The sequence below is a fragment of the Colius striatus genome, chromosome 13 (genome assembly GCF_028858725.1).
Source record: "Colius striatus isolate bColStr4 chromosome 13, bColStr4.1.hap1, whole genome shotgun sequence".
Taxonomy (NCBI): domain Eukaryota; kingdom Metazoa; phylum Chordata; class Aves; order Coliiformes; family Coliidae; genus Colius; species Colius striatus.
This window is the reverse complement of record NC_084771.1, coordinates 10132261-10148638: the sequence shown is the minus strand read 5'-3', so window position 1 is coordinate 10148638 and position 16378 is coordinate 10132261. Positions and strand designations below refer to the sequence as shown.

At 46.1% G+C, this 16378-nt stretch overlaps 1 protein-coding gene across 2 annotated transcripts in view; it reads right to left on the bottom strand.

Annotated features, from left to right (window-relative positions):
• Nucleotides 1–16378, bottom strand: part of LOC104563116 (ligand of Numb protein X 2-like) — a 31551-nt gene that overhangs the window by 3940 nt on the left and 11233 nt on the right. For both annotated transcript variants that reach the window (XM_062006646.1, XM_062006647.1), the window contains exons 2-9: nucleotides 14533–14995; nucleotides 11711–11943; nucleotides 10108–10304; nucleotides 7981–8349; nucleotides 5336–5518; nucleotides 4788–4962; nucleotides 4419–4629; nucleotides 797–955 (exon numbers count right to left, since the gene is read on the bottom strand). In XM_062006646.1, coding sequence (XP_061862630.1) covers nucleotides 797–955; nucleotides 4419–4629; nucleotides 4788–4962; nucleotides 5336–5518; nucleotides 7981–8349; nucleotides 10108–10304; nucleotides 11711–11943; nucleotides 14533–14921 — 1916 coding nt within the window. In that variant the 5' untranslated portion in view covers nucleotides 14922–14995. The remainder of the gene's footprint in view (nucleotides 1–796; nucleotides 956–4418; nucleotides 4630–4787; nucleotides 4963–5335; nucleotides 5519–7980; nucleotides 8350–10107; nucleotides 10305–11710; nucleotides 11944–14532; nucleotides 14996–16378) is intronic.

Sequence of the window (16378 nt, the reverse complement as noted above, 5' to 3'; positions counted from 1 at the left end):
AGCGCTCACCAGGCTGGAGGCTGTTGGCACCCTGTAGTCACTGCAGGAGTGGTCTGAGAGTCCTGTGGCACACCCAGCTCTGTTCTGTGTGGCTGTGCTGTCCAGCTGGGATGGTGTGAAGTGCTGGAGCCAGCCAGACACCTTCCTGGGTCTTAGGGGCAGTGCTGTCCCAGCACTCAAGATCCCACCTGCCCCACTCCTCACACCCTTTTCAGGGGAGCAAAGCCCAGCCTCTTACACCACAACTGTGTCTCCTCCAAGACAGCAGCCTTGCTTCCATTTGCTACAGCAGTGCACTTGCAGCCTGCTGCATGTTGCTGAGGAGACAGCACTGTAAGATGGCTGTGGGGTCCTCAGGCTCCACTCCTCACTCCTCCACAGTCCATGTGGTAACTTGAAAGCAAAGCTCCAGTGAAGTTTCCAGCACAGGAGGGTTTCTGTTGTTTCCACTGGGATACTTTCCCTAATCCAGGAGATTTCATACTCTGGAACCTCCAAGATCCAAAAATCCCCTTTCTACTTTTACCTAATTACCCAATTAAAACCTTTACAGCCTTTTCAAATCTGTTAATTCCATTTAGCTGCACCTTCATAGAGAAAGCAAAATGCTCATTCACATGGGACTTGGTTTGTTACAACTCTGGTAACTGCACCAATGAGCATCTCTGAATTAGAAGTCATTAACTTGTAGCTCTTTAACTTGTAGCTCAGGTGGTTTAAAAGGGTGAGACCCCCCCCCCAGAGAACTCCCAGTGCCCACAGCTCCATTCACACCCCTGGGGCAGCTCACACCTACTTTAGCTTCCTGTCTCTGTAGGCAGGGGTCCCAGGCACGATGGTTTTGATGAAGAAGGGCTGGTTTCCTTTGCTTTCCTCAAAGCCTCCAACAATGCTGAAGCCCCAGCTCTCCAGGTTACCTTTAGTCAGGACAATGTCTTGGCAGAAATGAAGGTAGCTGTGAAGACAGGAACAGTCAAAACCAGAGGAAGCCTTGGAGTGTGTTTGAAGCAGAACTGCCTGAGCAGAAATGTGTGTTTCCCCTTCTGGAAAACACAGCTGTGTAAGAGCCTCATTTTGCAGGATTTGAGGCAACCCCTTTGCAGGGCATGTTACAGGGATAATTCTCAAATCTGGAGGTGCCAGTCCATTACAAAATCTCTCCTGAGTCGTGTCAGTGCTGGTCCAAGAGTTAACAGAAGATTACACCGTTCTCTAGAGTTTGGGACTTGAAAGATTCATTAATAACCTCAGGAATCCAACTAATGAACACATACAGTGCTAGTGACAAAAACAAGTTAATGGTGAGCAGCAGTTACACCCAGGCAATTAATGAGAAGGGAGCTTTTTTGGTACAGCTGGTACAATGCAGACATTCAGCAGCTGGAAAGCAAACACAGGAGGGCTGGCAGCCTTCCTTCTGCCTCCCAAGTGGGAATGCCAAGGGGGAATGCCTACACCCAGGATTGCTGTGGACAGTTAAGACACTGCACTCCTCAGAGAGAGATCACAGGATGCTGTTTCTGAGCGCCTGGGGTACTTGCACAGCTGGGGCTGCCTTGGAGAACGTGCTATGGAAGTGCCAACAGCACTTGCTCCCTGAGTTTGTGGCACAGACACGTGGGGAGGTGTTGGCAGAGGTGCAGCAGGAGCCCCGGCAGCACCTCGCCTGCTCTGGCTCCCAGGCAGGTTCCACCCTGGCACTCGGGCTCTGTGAAACTCCCCCTCATCACCCCACTGAGGCATTCCAGCAGCTAAACTTTTCCTAACAAACGTTTTTGCCCCAAGGGCTTCGCTTGAGCATTTTGCTGATGAGTTTCAGATTTCAAAAGCCTTCTGCTAGGAGCAGGAGCCAATTACCTACTTGCAGACTGTAATTTACATCAACCTTGGAAGCCCCGGTGCCTCCCTGGTTTTGCTTCTGCTGTTTGCTCTGTCACACGAGTGTGAAAACACAGCTATGAGCAATGGACAGGACAGCTTGTGCAAATAAACAGCCCAGAGAGCTAGAGGGGCAAGGTCTACATGAGCTGAGAACAAACGCAATCACATTTAATATTAAATCATATCAAATACAAACCAAATACAAGCATTAGACACATTGTCCAAGAGCTGCAAGGGGCTGTTTGCTAGCAATCACTTTTCCATACCAAAAGGGGGTTTGCAAATATTAATTTATTATAGTGGAAAACGACTGTGGGAAAAAGAATTGTGAATTTCCAGACAGTGGAGGGGTGAGTTTCATTGTGCCAAACACCCTGCTGAGTCTGCAGTTCTGCATCCCTCTGGGAGCCTGTGCAGTGCTGCTGCAGTGGGGCTGCTGCAAGGGAGCACAGAAGCATTGCTGCAGGGCTCGGGCTCCACAGAGACTGGCTGCAGAGAGGCCTCAGGGAAGAAGGCAGGAGCAAAACTGCTTTGCCACCCCCTGAGGATTTAGCCTTAAGACACACTGTGCAGAGTTCAGCTCTCAAGAGTCAAAGCTTTTAGAAAGAGAAAGATAATCTTTAGGATTCAGCAACAAGTGGGGGGTCACACTCCCTCCAAAGCAGCACTTGGAGCTGGTATTTTCTGCTCTCAGGAGCACAGGTGACCCTATGAAGAAATCAGGCAAGGTCCCTGTGCTGTCTTCTCTGTCATATACAGTGATGGTGATAAACAGCAGCAGTAAGATATTAACGTGGATCATTCACTGCCACCATCCATAACAAAGGAGAGAATGGAGAAAGGAAGTTCACAAGGGCAGTGGAGGTGCCTCAAGTTGTAGCACCAGACAAATCCAAGAAAGAGACCAGCCACCCAGGTCAGTACAGCCAATACCAGTTGCCTGAGGTTAGATGGAAAGGCATGACCACACTGTCCCTCTTAGGGGGTTGTTGGTAACATCAGTGGCCATGGTCAGTGTGTGAAGGGAGCCTTGGGAACACAGAGTGCTTCTCAAGAATTGCAGCCATTTGTGTTACTGGAAACAAGAAGGACTTTCTTTTGGTCAGATCCCAAGATGAAACAACCTTGCTTTGTGCCTCCTGACCACCCTCACACCCATGGGAGAAGGGCAGGCAAATTCAGATGCCTGAAATCTGGCTGGAGAAAGAAAGGAGATGGAAAAGCAGAAAGAGCATCTGAAAGCATTGCTCCTTGCTTCAGCACCAAGGTACAGAAACAGTGAAATGAAGGCGGACAACATTAAATCCAGAAGCAAAAGAACTTTGAGCAATGGCTCAAGTAGGAGGTAATGACACCGGGCTCTTGAAATGATTGGAAAAGGAAGAAGGGAGAAAGTATGGCCAGGTTTTTCCTTGCTATACCTCACTGCAGGTGCAAACAGCAGCCAGCATCTGAGGGTTTGTGCTCAGGTCTGGGCTACCCAGGTGCAGCTCAGGGCTAGTTCAGCCTCAGCCTGCACAGAACAGAGGAAAGTGATGATGGTGCCAACCACAAGCTGAGCTGGAGACAGAAAAGCTGCCTTCCTTGGGCTGTTGTGTTTAATATTTACAGGCTGGTAAGTAACACAAGGGTAAGGTAACAAAGGCTTTGGTAAGATTTCTTCGTTCAGGTGCCTCAAGAAAGAGGCTATAAATAATTTGGGCTTCCCACAGAAGGGTTTGGCTTTACTGTTCCATGTGCATTTCCCAGTCAGCTGGAATGCCAACAGTGCCTTTCACAGCCAAATGTGTTTAGATGAAACTGCGAAAGTGAGCAAACCAGAGGCTCAGCTCTCCAGGAAGGAGACTGAAACAAGCTTTTAGAGCCCCAATCCTGTCATCTGGGATTTCACACGTTGATGCTAAAAGCTGTGCTAAGTCTGTGGTCCAAAGCTTTGCAGCAGGAAAACTCAGCCATTCAGAATCTTTGTGTGCTAAGAGATGACACAATCACAACAGCCAAGAATAATCAGACAGAAAGAATGTCTGCCCTTAGCTGGGATGATCAGGTTAGAATCTGTAAGCCAGCACAGGTATCTGCTGGATTCTGTTACGTGATCCAGAAAGAGCCACAGAGGGATTGCAGCTGATATTAACTGATGATATATCAAGGGATCATATCTACATTGACTATACGTCAACTCAAAATTATTCAACTCAAACTGATTGTCAACTCAGGACTCTGCCTCGAATTTCAGAATCTGTACTTCTCATCTTCTGTGTCAGTTCTCTCAGAAAAAAAGAGCTTTTCAGGAACTTGTGACATGGCATTACTTTCCAACATAAGTGGAGCAACGAGGGGCCACACTATAAAAAAGCAGTGGAAGGTTCTTACACATTCATTATACCATGATCTCATTGACAAATAAGGCCTTAGAGCTAAATGGAAATGCCAGTTATGCTTCCAAGTCCACCATCAAGGCAATTAATTTCTAATGATTGAGTGAATATCAGCTCTGTGTTTGACCAGAGCTCTGTACAGTCACTGACCAACCATACCTGGGCAATCCGAGCCACGTGATCCAGAGGGGAGCCCAGCTGAACCCTTGCTCCTTGATGTCCAGAGATGGCTCTGAGGAGTTCAGGGAGAGGACTTCCAAGGCTTTCAGTATGACTGAGTGGGAAGCTGCGTTTGATTTCAGTGCTGAGACAGCTTCGTAGTAGTTCAGGTGAGTCAAATCAATGCCATTTATGCTCAAAAGTACATCTCCTGTTGATTAAATAATCTTATTTCAGACCTTTGCTATGAAGCCCGTTTCTGTCTCATGTGGAACCCTGTTTCCAAGCTCACTAGAGAGTGTCCAAGTCCAGCTTGCACTGACAAACCCACCAGCTCCTGAAGGACAGAGGGTCTGAGAGGCTCCTTACCTCGCTTGATTCTGCCATCCCTGAAGAGGCACCCAATGGGCTGCACGCTCGTTACGTATATAGGGAGCTTGTTTTTGTTATCCCTTCCTCCTCCAATCGTTATTCCTAAAGATTCCTTCGGTTCCTTCTTTATGGCAACTGTCTTTTCATGACTTGCATATCCCTGAGGTAAATCCTACAGAGGAATGACAGTACCAAATGCAGTTTAGTTAGTGCAATTAAGATGAGAAGCTCAGATCTGGAACAGGACCCCCAGGTCCTTTTCCCCTACACCACTCTGCCAGTTCATTCCCCAGCCTGTGCTGGTACAAGGAGTTATTCTTTCCCAGATGCAAGACTCTGCATCAACATCAGAGACACTTGAAGAAACGTTGACACACTTTTAGGGAAAAGATGACAAGCGTGATTCTCTAGTCCCACAAGCCACAAAACAGCTGCTTTTCAACAGCTCATGAAGAAACAGAGCTCCTAATCAGTCTTCTATGATAAAGCACCATCACAGAGCAAACATAACAGGTCTGCACTTGTGCCACTGCTTCCAAACTCACCTTCTGGTAGTTGGATTTTCGTCTGTAGTGATTCTGGTCACCCCGTCTCCGATGGTGCACTGGGCTCCCTCCATTGCTGCTGCTGCTGCTGCTGTTATTTGATGTGCTGCCATCTTCTACTGGGTCTGACAGCTGTACACCTGCCTGCCTCAGGATGACAAAGTTCACTCTTGACTCAGTGTTCTGCCAGGAGAAATAAAGAGAGTGTCAATAGCAGAGAGAGAACAAGAGATTAGAGGCAGACTCGTTTTTGGGAGGAGAGAGAGAGAAGGTTGGCAGCAGTTTCTACAAAAGGTGGGTTTTGTGGAGAGCCACAGAACGCTGTGGTGACAAGGAAAAAGGATTCACAGATGTTAGTTGGAACAGCAGTAGGTCAGAGTTTGCTCAGGCCTTGCTCTCCCACAAATGCCAAGATGAGAAAGTGGGAGCAGATGATTAATTCCTCCATTTCAGTAAGAATAACCAAATCAGCACCTTGTATTGTGACACAAGGTGAACAGAGTGAGAACCCTGACTGCTCCACAGGGCTGATGACCACAATGGAAGTACTGGATGCTTTTGTTCTATTGTAAAGAAACTTATTAAAGCTCTTTCCCTCTCAGCTTATGCACCACTCCTTTTGTTCAACATCTCCCACCTGGTTTGTTCTTTCCCAGAGTACCTGAAGACACAACCTTTTGTCTAAGATTGCTGCCAATTAAACACTTAACCAGCTGTATGTCTGGCCTTGGCAGAGCTACAGGGAAAGCATTCACCATTGTTATTACTCTTCTCATTTGGTTTGTTCCTCCAGATCATTTGACAAAGTGAAGGACTTCACCATGGGAAGGTGCACGTGCTTGCTCGGGGCAGTGGATGAGAACAGTGTGTTTGCTGCTCTCGCCCCAGGCCCCTGTTTCCCTGGTGCCACAGCACCCTGGCAGCAGTGAATTCCCTGCCTTGGGTCTACAGCAGCTGTTTGTTTGGGTTTGGGGGTTTCTTTTTTCCTTTTTAAACTAATCCAGGAGAGATTTGCTTTCTGAAACAGTATGTAAAAGCCTCTTGCCTCCAAAGCAGCTTCAGACAGAGCAAGTTCTTTCCAGACAAGCTGGCACACATCCATGTCTTCATAAAGCACATTGTTCATGTGGTAAGGTGGGGATTTGCTCTCCCATCCAACCAGGAGGGGAGACTACCAGACTACCTACAGTATGCATGTGCATATGGAGAGAGAGCTGTGAAGGGTATTTAAGATAAAGGTAGAAGTATTCTCTTCTGCAAATGGTTTGCAATCAGAACTTAAGCTACATTTAAGCAAGAATTGTAATTAGCCCTCACAAGAGCAGATAACTCTGGAAGGCTGTCACAGTCTTACACAAATGTCACTCCAAAAGGGATTCAGTCTCCAAACCTGATGAAGCTGCTTCCGAGGCTTTGGTTACTGTGGGATCAAGAAAAAGTCCCTCACACAGGAGAGGTTGGTTTGCACACTACAACAGAAATACAGCAGCACTCGTGGGATGCAAATGAAACTGAGAGGCCATGGAATGGAGTCACAAATGTAACACCAAACAAAAAAAGGGATCTCAGTACTGAAACTCTGCTCTTTCTCTTCTCCCAGGCTGCTGCACTCCTCTGCTGATTACCAGGAAGAGAGCTGGCTCTCCCTCACTACTGACCTCAGATCCTTTCCTGGATATAAACAGTATGTGATGAGATGTGTCAGGATCTTTAGATAAGAACAGAAACTGGAGGTCATTGCCTAGGGAGGTAAAGAATTTAAACTTATCTACACGATATCTGCTGCACATGTAGCAATCCTTAAGCCTTAACCACAATTCCTTGCCCACTCCTCTCACCAAAACCTTTGGCATGCTGCAACAGGAGTGCTGCTACTGCACAGGGAAAGGCCACCCGTCTTCTACCCATTTCCTCACTGTTGAGGTGAGGGAGCACTGGAAGGGGCTGCCCAGATGGGCTGTGGAGTCTCTTTCTCTGGAGACATTCAGATCCACCTGGATGAGCTCCTGTGTGACCTGCTCTAGGTGGTGCTGCTCTGGCAGGGGAGTTGCACTGGATGATCTTCCTTCCAACCCTTAAGAGTCTGTGCTTCTGTGGTTTAGTATTTTCAAATGTTTCAAGCCTGAGGTGCCTCTTGTTGTTTTCTACACTCCCTTCCCAAATACAGGTAAAAGGGGGAGAGAGGTTCTGTTAAACGGGTTCTGTTTTGTGCTGCAGCCCTTTTACATCTCTCAACACACACCCTCAGTGTGTGTCTGAAGCACAAGAGGCTGTCCTAATCTCTCCTTGGCCTCTGCTGCACGCATCTACACAGTGTCTAGGAATATTCATTCTGCAAGGAAGGCTCCAAACACCACACCACAGAGATCCAACTGCCTCAGCTGAACTCAAGTGCCATAAGCAACTGCCTGGCTTCAGGCTTGTCAGAGATGACTCATGATGGATTCCCACTCTTGGTGTTTATCTTCCTTTGGAAGCAGTGCTTCCCACACACCCACAGGGGAGTCACTTTCCCAAAGACATATTTCAGGGAATGCAGTTTGCCCTAGTGTGTTCTGTTAGCCCTTGGGTCAAAAGAGGAGCCCTGCCATCAGCACAGACAGCTGCAGTCATTAGCCAGACAGCCTCCCCATGTCACAAATTACCTGGATTATCTGTGCAGCGGCCTCAGGTGTTCCTTGCCTCAAATCCTGGCCATTTATTGACAGGACTCTGTCATTCCGACTCAGCTTCCCATTTTTGGCTGCCAAACCTCCCTCTAACAGATCCAGAATAAAAATCCCTGCCTCATCTGTCTTCCTGATGAGTTTGATCCCCAAGGGTTCGGATCGCTCTCTCTTGATCAAGGTAACGTGGATCACTTCCCGGCTTGGGGCACAAGTGGGATCCTGCTGTGCACTTTTATTGGAAAACCCCTTCTCCTGCAGGACCATGAGGTGGAGAACAGGCCCTGGGTGGCGCAGGAAGGAGACAGCTTGGCAATGAGTCACGCTGCTGATGTTGACGCCATTCACCTAGAAAGGCAAACAAAGCAGAGGCACTAATCAGAACCTACACAATTCCGGCACTGTCCTCAGTGAGCAACAGCAGAGAGCTGGAGCCAGGATGCCCAACTCCCTGGCAATGAAGCAGCTGCACAGCAGAGCTTTCTAACAAAAAAAAATCATGCAGAAGCAAGCAGATGAAATTAGACCATAGAATCATAGAATGGAAGGGGTTGGAAGGGAACTTTACAGATCATCCAGTCCAACCCCGCTGCCATAGCAGGTCCCACCTAGATCAGGTCACACAGGAATGTGTCCAGGGGGGTTCTGAAGATCTCCAGAGGCGCCTCCACACCCTCCCTGGGCAGCCTGGGCCAGGGCTCCTTCACTCTCACAGTGAAATAGTTTTTCCTTATGTTTAAATGGAACTTTGTGTTCCAGCTTTTCCATCACCCCTTGTTCTGTCACTGGATACAACAGAAAAGAGTGCTGCCCCAACCTGCTGACACCCACCAGTGAGATATTTGTCAATATCAATGAGCTCTCCCCTCAGTCTTCTCCAGACTAAACAGCCCCAGGTCCCACAGTCTTTCCTCAGAAAGAAGATGCTCCAGTCCCCTCAGCATCTTGGTGGCCCTGCACTGGACTCTCTCCAGCAGTTCCTTGTCCCTCTTGAGCTGGGGAGCCCAAAACTGGATACAGTACATAACTGATGGGGAATAGCTGAGGACAGGGACATGACAGGACAATTCAAATAACTAACAGACCTGAAACTGTGAAACAGCAAATTGTTACAAGCATCCCATGGCAATGCAGAACTGCTTGAACTTCCAGCACTCAACACACACGTTGAGAAAACTCAAATTGGAGACTACCCATCCTCACTTTTAAGTTGAGGAGCTTCTTGAATCATCAGTCTAACCATGCTTTTGCCAAGTTAACTGCAAGAAGCTGCTTTTCACTTTGTCTATTGTCACATAAGACTGTTCAGGCTTCTTTTAGAATGTTAATAGGGCTACTAAGTGTGGGGAACTGCCCTGTTTACATCCAAGGCCAAGACATGTGCAATTCAACTATTGGTCTAATAAACCATCTGGGAGATTGTATCAGCCCCTCGTGCATGTGGGGCTGCCAGACCTCACAGAGGTCCAGAGTACAACAGATAATTAGGCCTTTAAGGTTTGTCAAATGATTGGGCAGCAATAGCCAGGAGCTGCTAACAGTTCTTGCTGTGTGAAGGCTTTACTGCTGCTTACAAGCATCTGTCACCATGATCAGCCCACTGCCATGCAGCATGAGTAATCTGGACACCAAACCTGTGTGTGGGTCAGGATGGTATGAGGCTGGTGCTCTCTATTACTCACGTTGCATAGCTGATACTTACTTCAAGTCGTAAGGTCTTAAAATATGGACCTGCCCATTGAGAATATGCAGCTTAAGCAACATAGTAGAGCAATGATAAGACTTCCTAACATGAGCAGAGTCCTCTGGAGAGAAATGGTGCTACTGGGGGAAATTCCTCAGGTAGAAATCTTCTTCCTTTCTCTAAAATGGTCTAAATTTCAAAAAGCTATCAAATATGCAAGGTAAATAAGAGTATGACTGGAAGGAACCTCAAGCATCTACTTCTCAGCCCCAAAAGACACACAATGCTACTGACGTACAAGTCTGATCAGTGGTTTTAAACCCTCTGATGTAAAGACTTCACAGCTTTTCTAGGCAACTCTCCTCCCCCAGCCCTTCATCTCAAGTGAAAAGCCATGGTACTACCAGTGGGGTTTTACCTACCTCCAGAATATGATCCCCAGGTGCTATTCTTCCATCTGCAGCAATGACAGAATCGTGCAAGACTTCCTGAACGACAATGTTTCCTAGTGGGGTGTCTTTACCCCCAACTATCCTCATCCCCAGCTCTTCCTCCGGGTCTTCCCGGTGAATGTCAATTGTAGTTGTTTCAGCCACAAGACTCGTTCTCTGAGGGAGGTCTGATGGTGGAAGTTGAAAAAAAACCAACACATTAATAGACTTTTCCTTCACAGAGAACCACAAGACTTGTGGGACTGGCAGGCTGTGTTCAAAGTAGTCTGGAGGGAAAGCAGCTATCAGGAGAGCAAAGAATAGGTCAGGTTAAGAGCTTAAAAAGTCCCTGTTCCTTTAAAGATTTTCCAGCTTGTTTCCCATCTCCTTCTAGCTAATGGCAAAGTTAAAGGTTTTCATTATTGTTTCTTGTGTTTTATGAAAGGGCATTCAGTATGTGTCACTTAAGGATTTCTTTCCCCACTGGGACAGCTGGCTAACTAGAAGCACATAGCAAATGCTCATTTCCACGATGCCCATTAGCAAAGGGGACTACTGAGCTCTAATTACTGGTCTGCAGTTACAGTGACTTTACCACAAGCAGCTCACTGCAACTTCCCTCCTCTAATTTCCTTTCCTCCTCTTTTCCCATCCTCCCTGTAGAACAGCAGTAATGTTTACCTATTTACAGTATGCTGAAGACTTAAGCAATGCTTCTCAGCCACTTTGAAGATGAAAGTTGTTGTTAGCAAGTTGTATTAAATGTACCAGCACTGCAACATTTAGGCAGGCCCAAGACTCTTAAGGAAGCCAAGCCCACTGCCTGTCAGGATGATCTGCAGTTGTCACACAAGAGATGCAAAACTTGCCCCAAGTGTTACTTCAGGGAAGAAAAACAAGAGAAAAGTAAACTGACCTGAGTTTTAACTCTGACACAGGCACAGCAGTGGCCAGCTCCAGCACCTGCACACTTGGAAACTGAGACTAACTTTGAAACAAGGCACAGAGACTTCCACGCTGCTGCCTTCTAACAGGGGGTTGAGACAAGAGGTTCTACACTGGAGATGGTTACTTTTATCTGCAAGGGTTTCATAACTGAGTATTAATCCAAAACCTAAGCTATGCTAAATAAAACCCCACAGTTGCTGCACACCATTAGGGAGGTACTGACCACTCCAGGAAACTAACTGTATATTTAACTTTCTTAACAAGATTAAAAAGCATCTGGAACACTTCCCAATTACTAATTATTTGGCTTCTGCAAGCACTTTAAGTGCTGCATGTTCCCATTGACAAGGACTGCCTTTGTTTCTGCAAAGAGTACTCCAAATGCTCACTTGCAGTCTGAGATTCTCCAAATTGTTCTGCACAGACAGTTTTATGCTTGCAAGTAGCTCCTGCCACACCTGACACAGATGAACACCTCTGAGATGAACACAAGCTGAGAAGAGGGATTACTTCAGTGGCTACTAATAGCCAAACAGCATTGGGCATATCCAAGAATGTTTGGGATGCTTTAAAAACTGAACTAATTACTTCATTTTTATGTCAGAAAAGGTAACTACATAGTTACACTTCTGTATCAAACTCTCACCTTCTTCAGTCTCTTCAAAAGCTGGATTAACCAGTCCTGGCTCTGCAGTCCCCAGCGATACCACAGCAGCTGCAGAGCTTTCTGCCACAAGCGAGGATCCTCCGCTTGGTACCTCTGGATCCTTGGGCGTGTTTGTGTGTGTCTCCACCTTGGCAGAGGGATTTTCCTTCCCTTTGGAAATGGGATTCTTTTTCCTTTGCAGTTCAGATTTGTATTTCTTGAAACCAGGACACCTAGAGAGAGATTGTGAGTGAGTGTTAAGTGGGTGCATGGTTAACCCAGCCCAGGCCAACTCTGACTGACAAAAGTATGAAGTATGCTCATGAAGAAGCACGTTCAAAAAACTCTCATCAGCTGCAAAGCTTGTATCACAGATGCTGAAATTCTCATTTGACCTTCAGCTTCTGCTTGTACTAGCATCATCTCCAAAGCAGGCTTGTTATTTTGTTACTTTCCAAATTATTATGCAAATTACTTTAAAAAGGAGAATGTAATAGGAACAGGAGTCTCCCTTGCTAAATATTTACCTGGCAAACACTCAGTGAGGAAAGCAATACCTCTTAAGATACATGCAAATACTCAGCTCTGACCTTTGAGAGATGACTATGAACTGCATCTTTATGCAAAGAAAGTGGCTCAAGTTTCAAAAGCTCAGCCTTGAATTAGGCTTTGTTTTCAACAAACCAGTAATCTGCAAAAGCAGAAAGCAAGGCTTGCTCATGAGTTTTTTTGCCCCTCAGCTGGCACTGCACCTCCAGACCATACAGGTGATGGCTCTACTTGAACAGGAGCAATTTAGAATTGATAATCCCACTGACTGCTCTCCACACAGAGGTTCAAGAAGTAATTCCACACTCTACAACATACACTCTGCAGTCTGGTGTAGCTGTGTATCTCAGCGGAAATGAGGAAGGAAAAACAAGCTCTTTTATCAGGAGTACTTAGAAAAAAGGGTGGCAGGTGAAGAGGGTGATGAATGCAAAAACATCACTTTCAGAGACATGATTAGTATTGGGTGTTTACCAGAGTCACTTTTCAAATTAAACTTGGCTATTTACATTCTGGCTAAACAAGTCTCATCCCAGTGTTATTTCCTCTGGTTTGTTCCCAGTCATTCATGCTCCAAGCAGTAAGACAACGCTGAAACTTACAGACAGAAGCTGATTGAGCCTCTTGTGCACATGACTCAAGACACTGCAAAGCAAATGCATTTTGCAAAGGGCAGTGATTTCCCTCATGAAAAAAATAACACTGCTGGGTGCTTCTTAAGTCTCCTGCTATCAGTTAATCTCACTTCAAACTAAAAACCATGAACACTCCAATCACTGTATAATGTTCTTTCTCTCTTTTTCTGTTTTTCAGTCTAACTATGCTCGTGGCCCACAAGAAATTGCCTGGAGTTTCAGAATACACCCTTTCCTAGGAGAATACAAAGAACTAGGAAAGGTATACGAGAATGATACAGTTTCCAGACAAATATCTAAGGTAAACATTTAAGGGTGCCTCCCTCTTCTATGTTTAACTCCTGTGCCTCAGGGATTAATGAGTGACAGAAGTTTACTGATACCAGGGTAGATTTATAGAGCAGAGAGGAAGGCCCAGCCCTGGCATGGGCCACGGCCCCAGCTACACCACAGCTGCTCAGCTGGGCAGTTTGAGCACTTAGCCCAGCCTGACAAGAATGCAGTGCAAAGAGTTAGTTCAAAAAAAAAGGGATTATAAGCTTTCACAGGCTGAGGAAAAAGAAGCACACAGGCATCTTCCATCACTTCCCCTTACTCTAACGCAAGCTCTCAGCTCATGGGTACCAAAGATGAGCAAGGATCCATCCTTGGCTGGAGCTGCAAAGGTACCCTCAGTGCAACTGTTCCCTGCATGCTCCTGTAAACTATTTAACACCTATTGTTAAAATACGGCATTATCACAAAAAGCTACAACATGGCTGCAGGGAAACCATGCCTGTTGCATTTCTCATTGCCCACTGACAAAACACACACTGCTTCAGCCTGCAGTAGGGCTGTACTTCGATCCCTTTCCTGCAATCATTAACCAGGCAGGGACAAATAAATGTTCTTCAAGCACTGTGGCAAGAGCTCTTTGAGCACCTGCACTTCTTTTAAAGCTAAAATAATCTGCCTGCCACCAGCTCAACCAGCAGTGACAACACCAAAACACATTTTTGCTGACAAATGTGAGAAAAAACAAGTCTCCTTTCCTCTGCACAAGGAGGAGAAAAGGCAAAAAAAAAGGTATTTTTCACTTGCTCCTTTGTCAGCAACAGAATGAGAGAGGAGATAATGGAATTATAAGTAGGTGATTCAGCAGCTGCATAATGTGCAGCTTGGAGGGACTTACATTATTTGGATCAAAGCCTTACGTATTGCACATCTTAATTGGACCAATTAAACTGGCAACACTGCACAATCCCTCTCTTCCAGAGTGTTGACTTTGTGTCTGACTGTCTTCTCTGCACAGTGAAACAAGAATAAGCACGTTTAGAGTAATTTGCGGAGTCTGGTGCTCCAGATTAGGACACAAATTGATACACAATTGATAGGTTTTGTGTCTGTGGACAACCTGTATGGAGGCAGGCAAGCACCTCGCCCTTTGCTCTGTAGGGCATGTGAGCTGGCCTCCCTAATACACACACAATTATGCTTTCTTCACCCACCCACTTCTCTGGCCTCACCCTCTGTCATCTCTGGTGTCCCATCTTGCCCCAGTTTAAGGACAGTTTTGAGAATGGGTCTTTCTGGTCAGAAGCACAACAGATGGATGGCATTTACACAAGGAGCAATAATAGAATGTAAATGGGAATACACCTGTTCTGCAGATGAGCTTCAAGTTCACACCGCTGCATTGTCTGCTGACACTCTGCTTTGAAGGGACAGAAGACAATGAGTTTATCCAACAGGTTTCGTACGAGGAGGCTGGACTTGTGGCACTGCTGGAAAGAGAGCTTCTTCCGATCCATAGGACAGAAGTTATACTCCTGCATGAAGTTTTCAAGGCACTTGAAACAGTACGTGTGTCCACAGGGTGTGTCCATAGGTTGGAGCAGGGGCTGAAGGCAGATATGGCAGGTGAGTTCATCATCCACTTCATCCTGGAAGTTGTAGAGATGATTGTCCAGCAAGAGGTGGAACTGACCACATTCACAGCAGAGTTCACTAACTTGGGACGCGTGTTCTTCTGCCGTGGGGTCAGCCATGACAGCCAGCAGCAGGCACCCTCAGCCCAGCAGCAGGAACACTTGGCACGTAGCAGCTGTCTGACAGAGGGCCTCTAATGAAAGGGGGAAAAAAAAGGGGAGATTTCTAGTCAGCTGTCCACCCCAGATCTAGCCAATGAAAACTTAAATCATATTCCTGCCTTAAGTCCCCCCAGTATCTTCACCCCCACCTGCCTGCTTAGGGTTCTCACTTTCAGAGCAACCCTGAGAACAATCAGCTTGGGTAATCAGAGCTCAGGGACCTCTTCAGCAAAATGTTTAAGCACATGGATAAACTGAAGCTCAAATTACTTTACACATACCAGTAACACAGACTAGATAAAACTCAATGATGTCCCATGATAGGACAAAGGGCAATGGGTACAAGCTGGAACAGAAGAGGTTCCAAAGAAACAAAAGGACAAACTTCTTCCCTGTTGAGGTGAGGGAGCACTGGAAGGGGCTGCCAGGATGGACTGTGGAGTGCCCTTCTCTGGAGTTCCTGTGTGACCTACTCTAGGTGGTGCTGCTCTGGCAGGGAGCGGACTGGACGATCTTTTGAGGTCCCTTCCAACCCTTAAGAGTCTGTGATTCTGTGGAAACCCCATCAAACACAGGAACTAGAAAAGCTGAGACAAAAACTGCACATTCTGGAGGGAGAACCCAAAGAGTGGAGGGAAAGAAAGAAGAACCAAGACAGCAATTTTCAAACCGGCAATTCCTCTCTCTGGCTTTTCAGATTATACCAAATATTTTCAAGATATTTATAGTGAAACATCAGTTTGGGGACTTGTAGTTGTTTGGATCTTTGTTTTGGGGGAGGATGAGGAAAAAGAAGAGGAGGAAATTTCAAAAGAAACTTAAATCTAAACCACACTTCCTTCCTTTAAGCCTACTCCCCTCAAAAAAGCTCATTTTAATGAACAATGCATTGTTCCCCACTCATCCATGGAAACTCATTCCCTATAAAAAGACTAAAGCTTCCTAAGTGGAAAATCATAAAGAATTGTGCACACCACAGTCTGCTTTAACGTTACAAAAGGCCTGAGCTTCAACTTCTTACACTTAGGGAGAATAAGTGGAAAACCAAGTTCTTTGTAGCTGCCACTGTGCTGATTCCAACAGAGATGTCTCCAGTCACATCCATTTTGAATCTTGCCTATTATAGTTAAGTAAAAAATCCACTTGACTTTGGTAGCAGATTACACACAGAGAGACTACTGCAGGAAGGATTTAACGTGCTCATTGTTTGAATGAAGTAGGAAACGTGGTACTAGATGGAGCTGGCATTGTGTATCACACTCTAAGGGGTTTTATCGTGCTGGTGAAGTTTTGAGGTGATTACTTTGGAAAGATCTCAAAATCTTTCAAAACAAAGGGAAAAAAACCCAGAACTGTGATGAAATGGAAAATGTCTGCAAGACAACACAGAGCATATCTGAAAACAATTGCTTTAT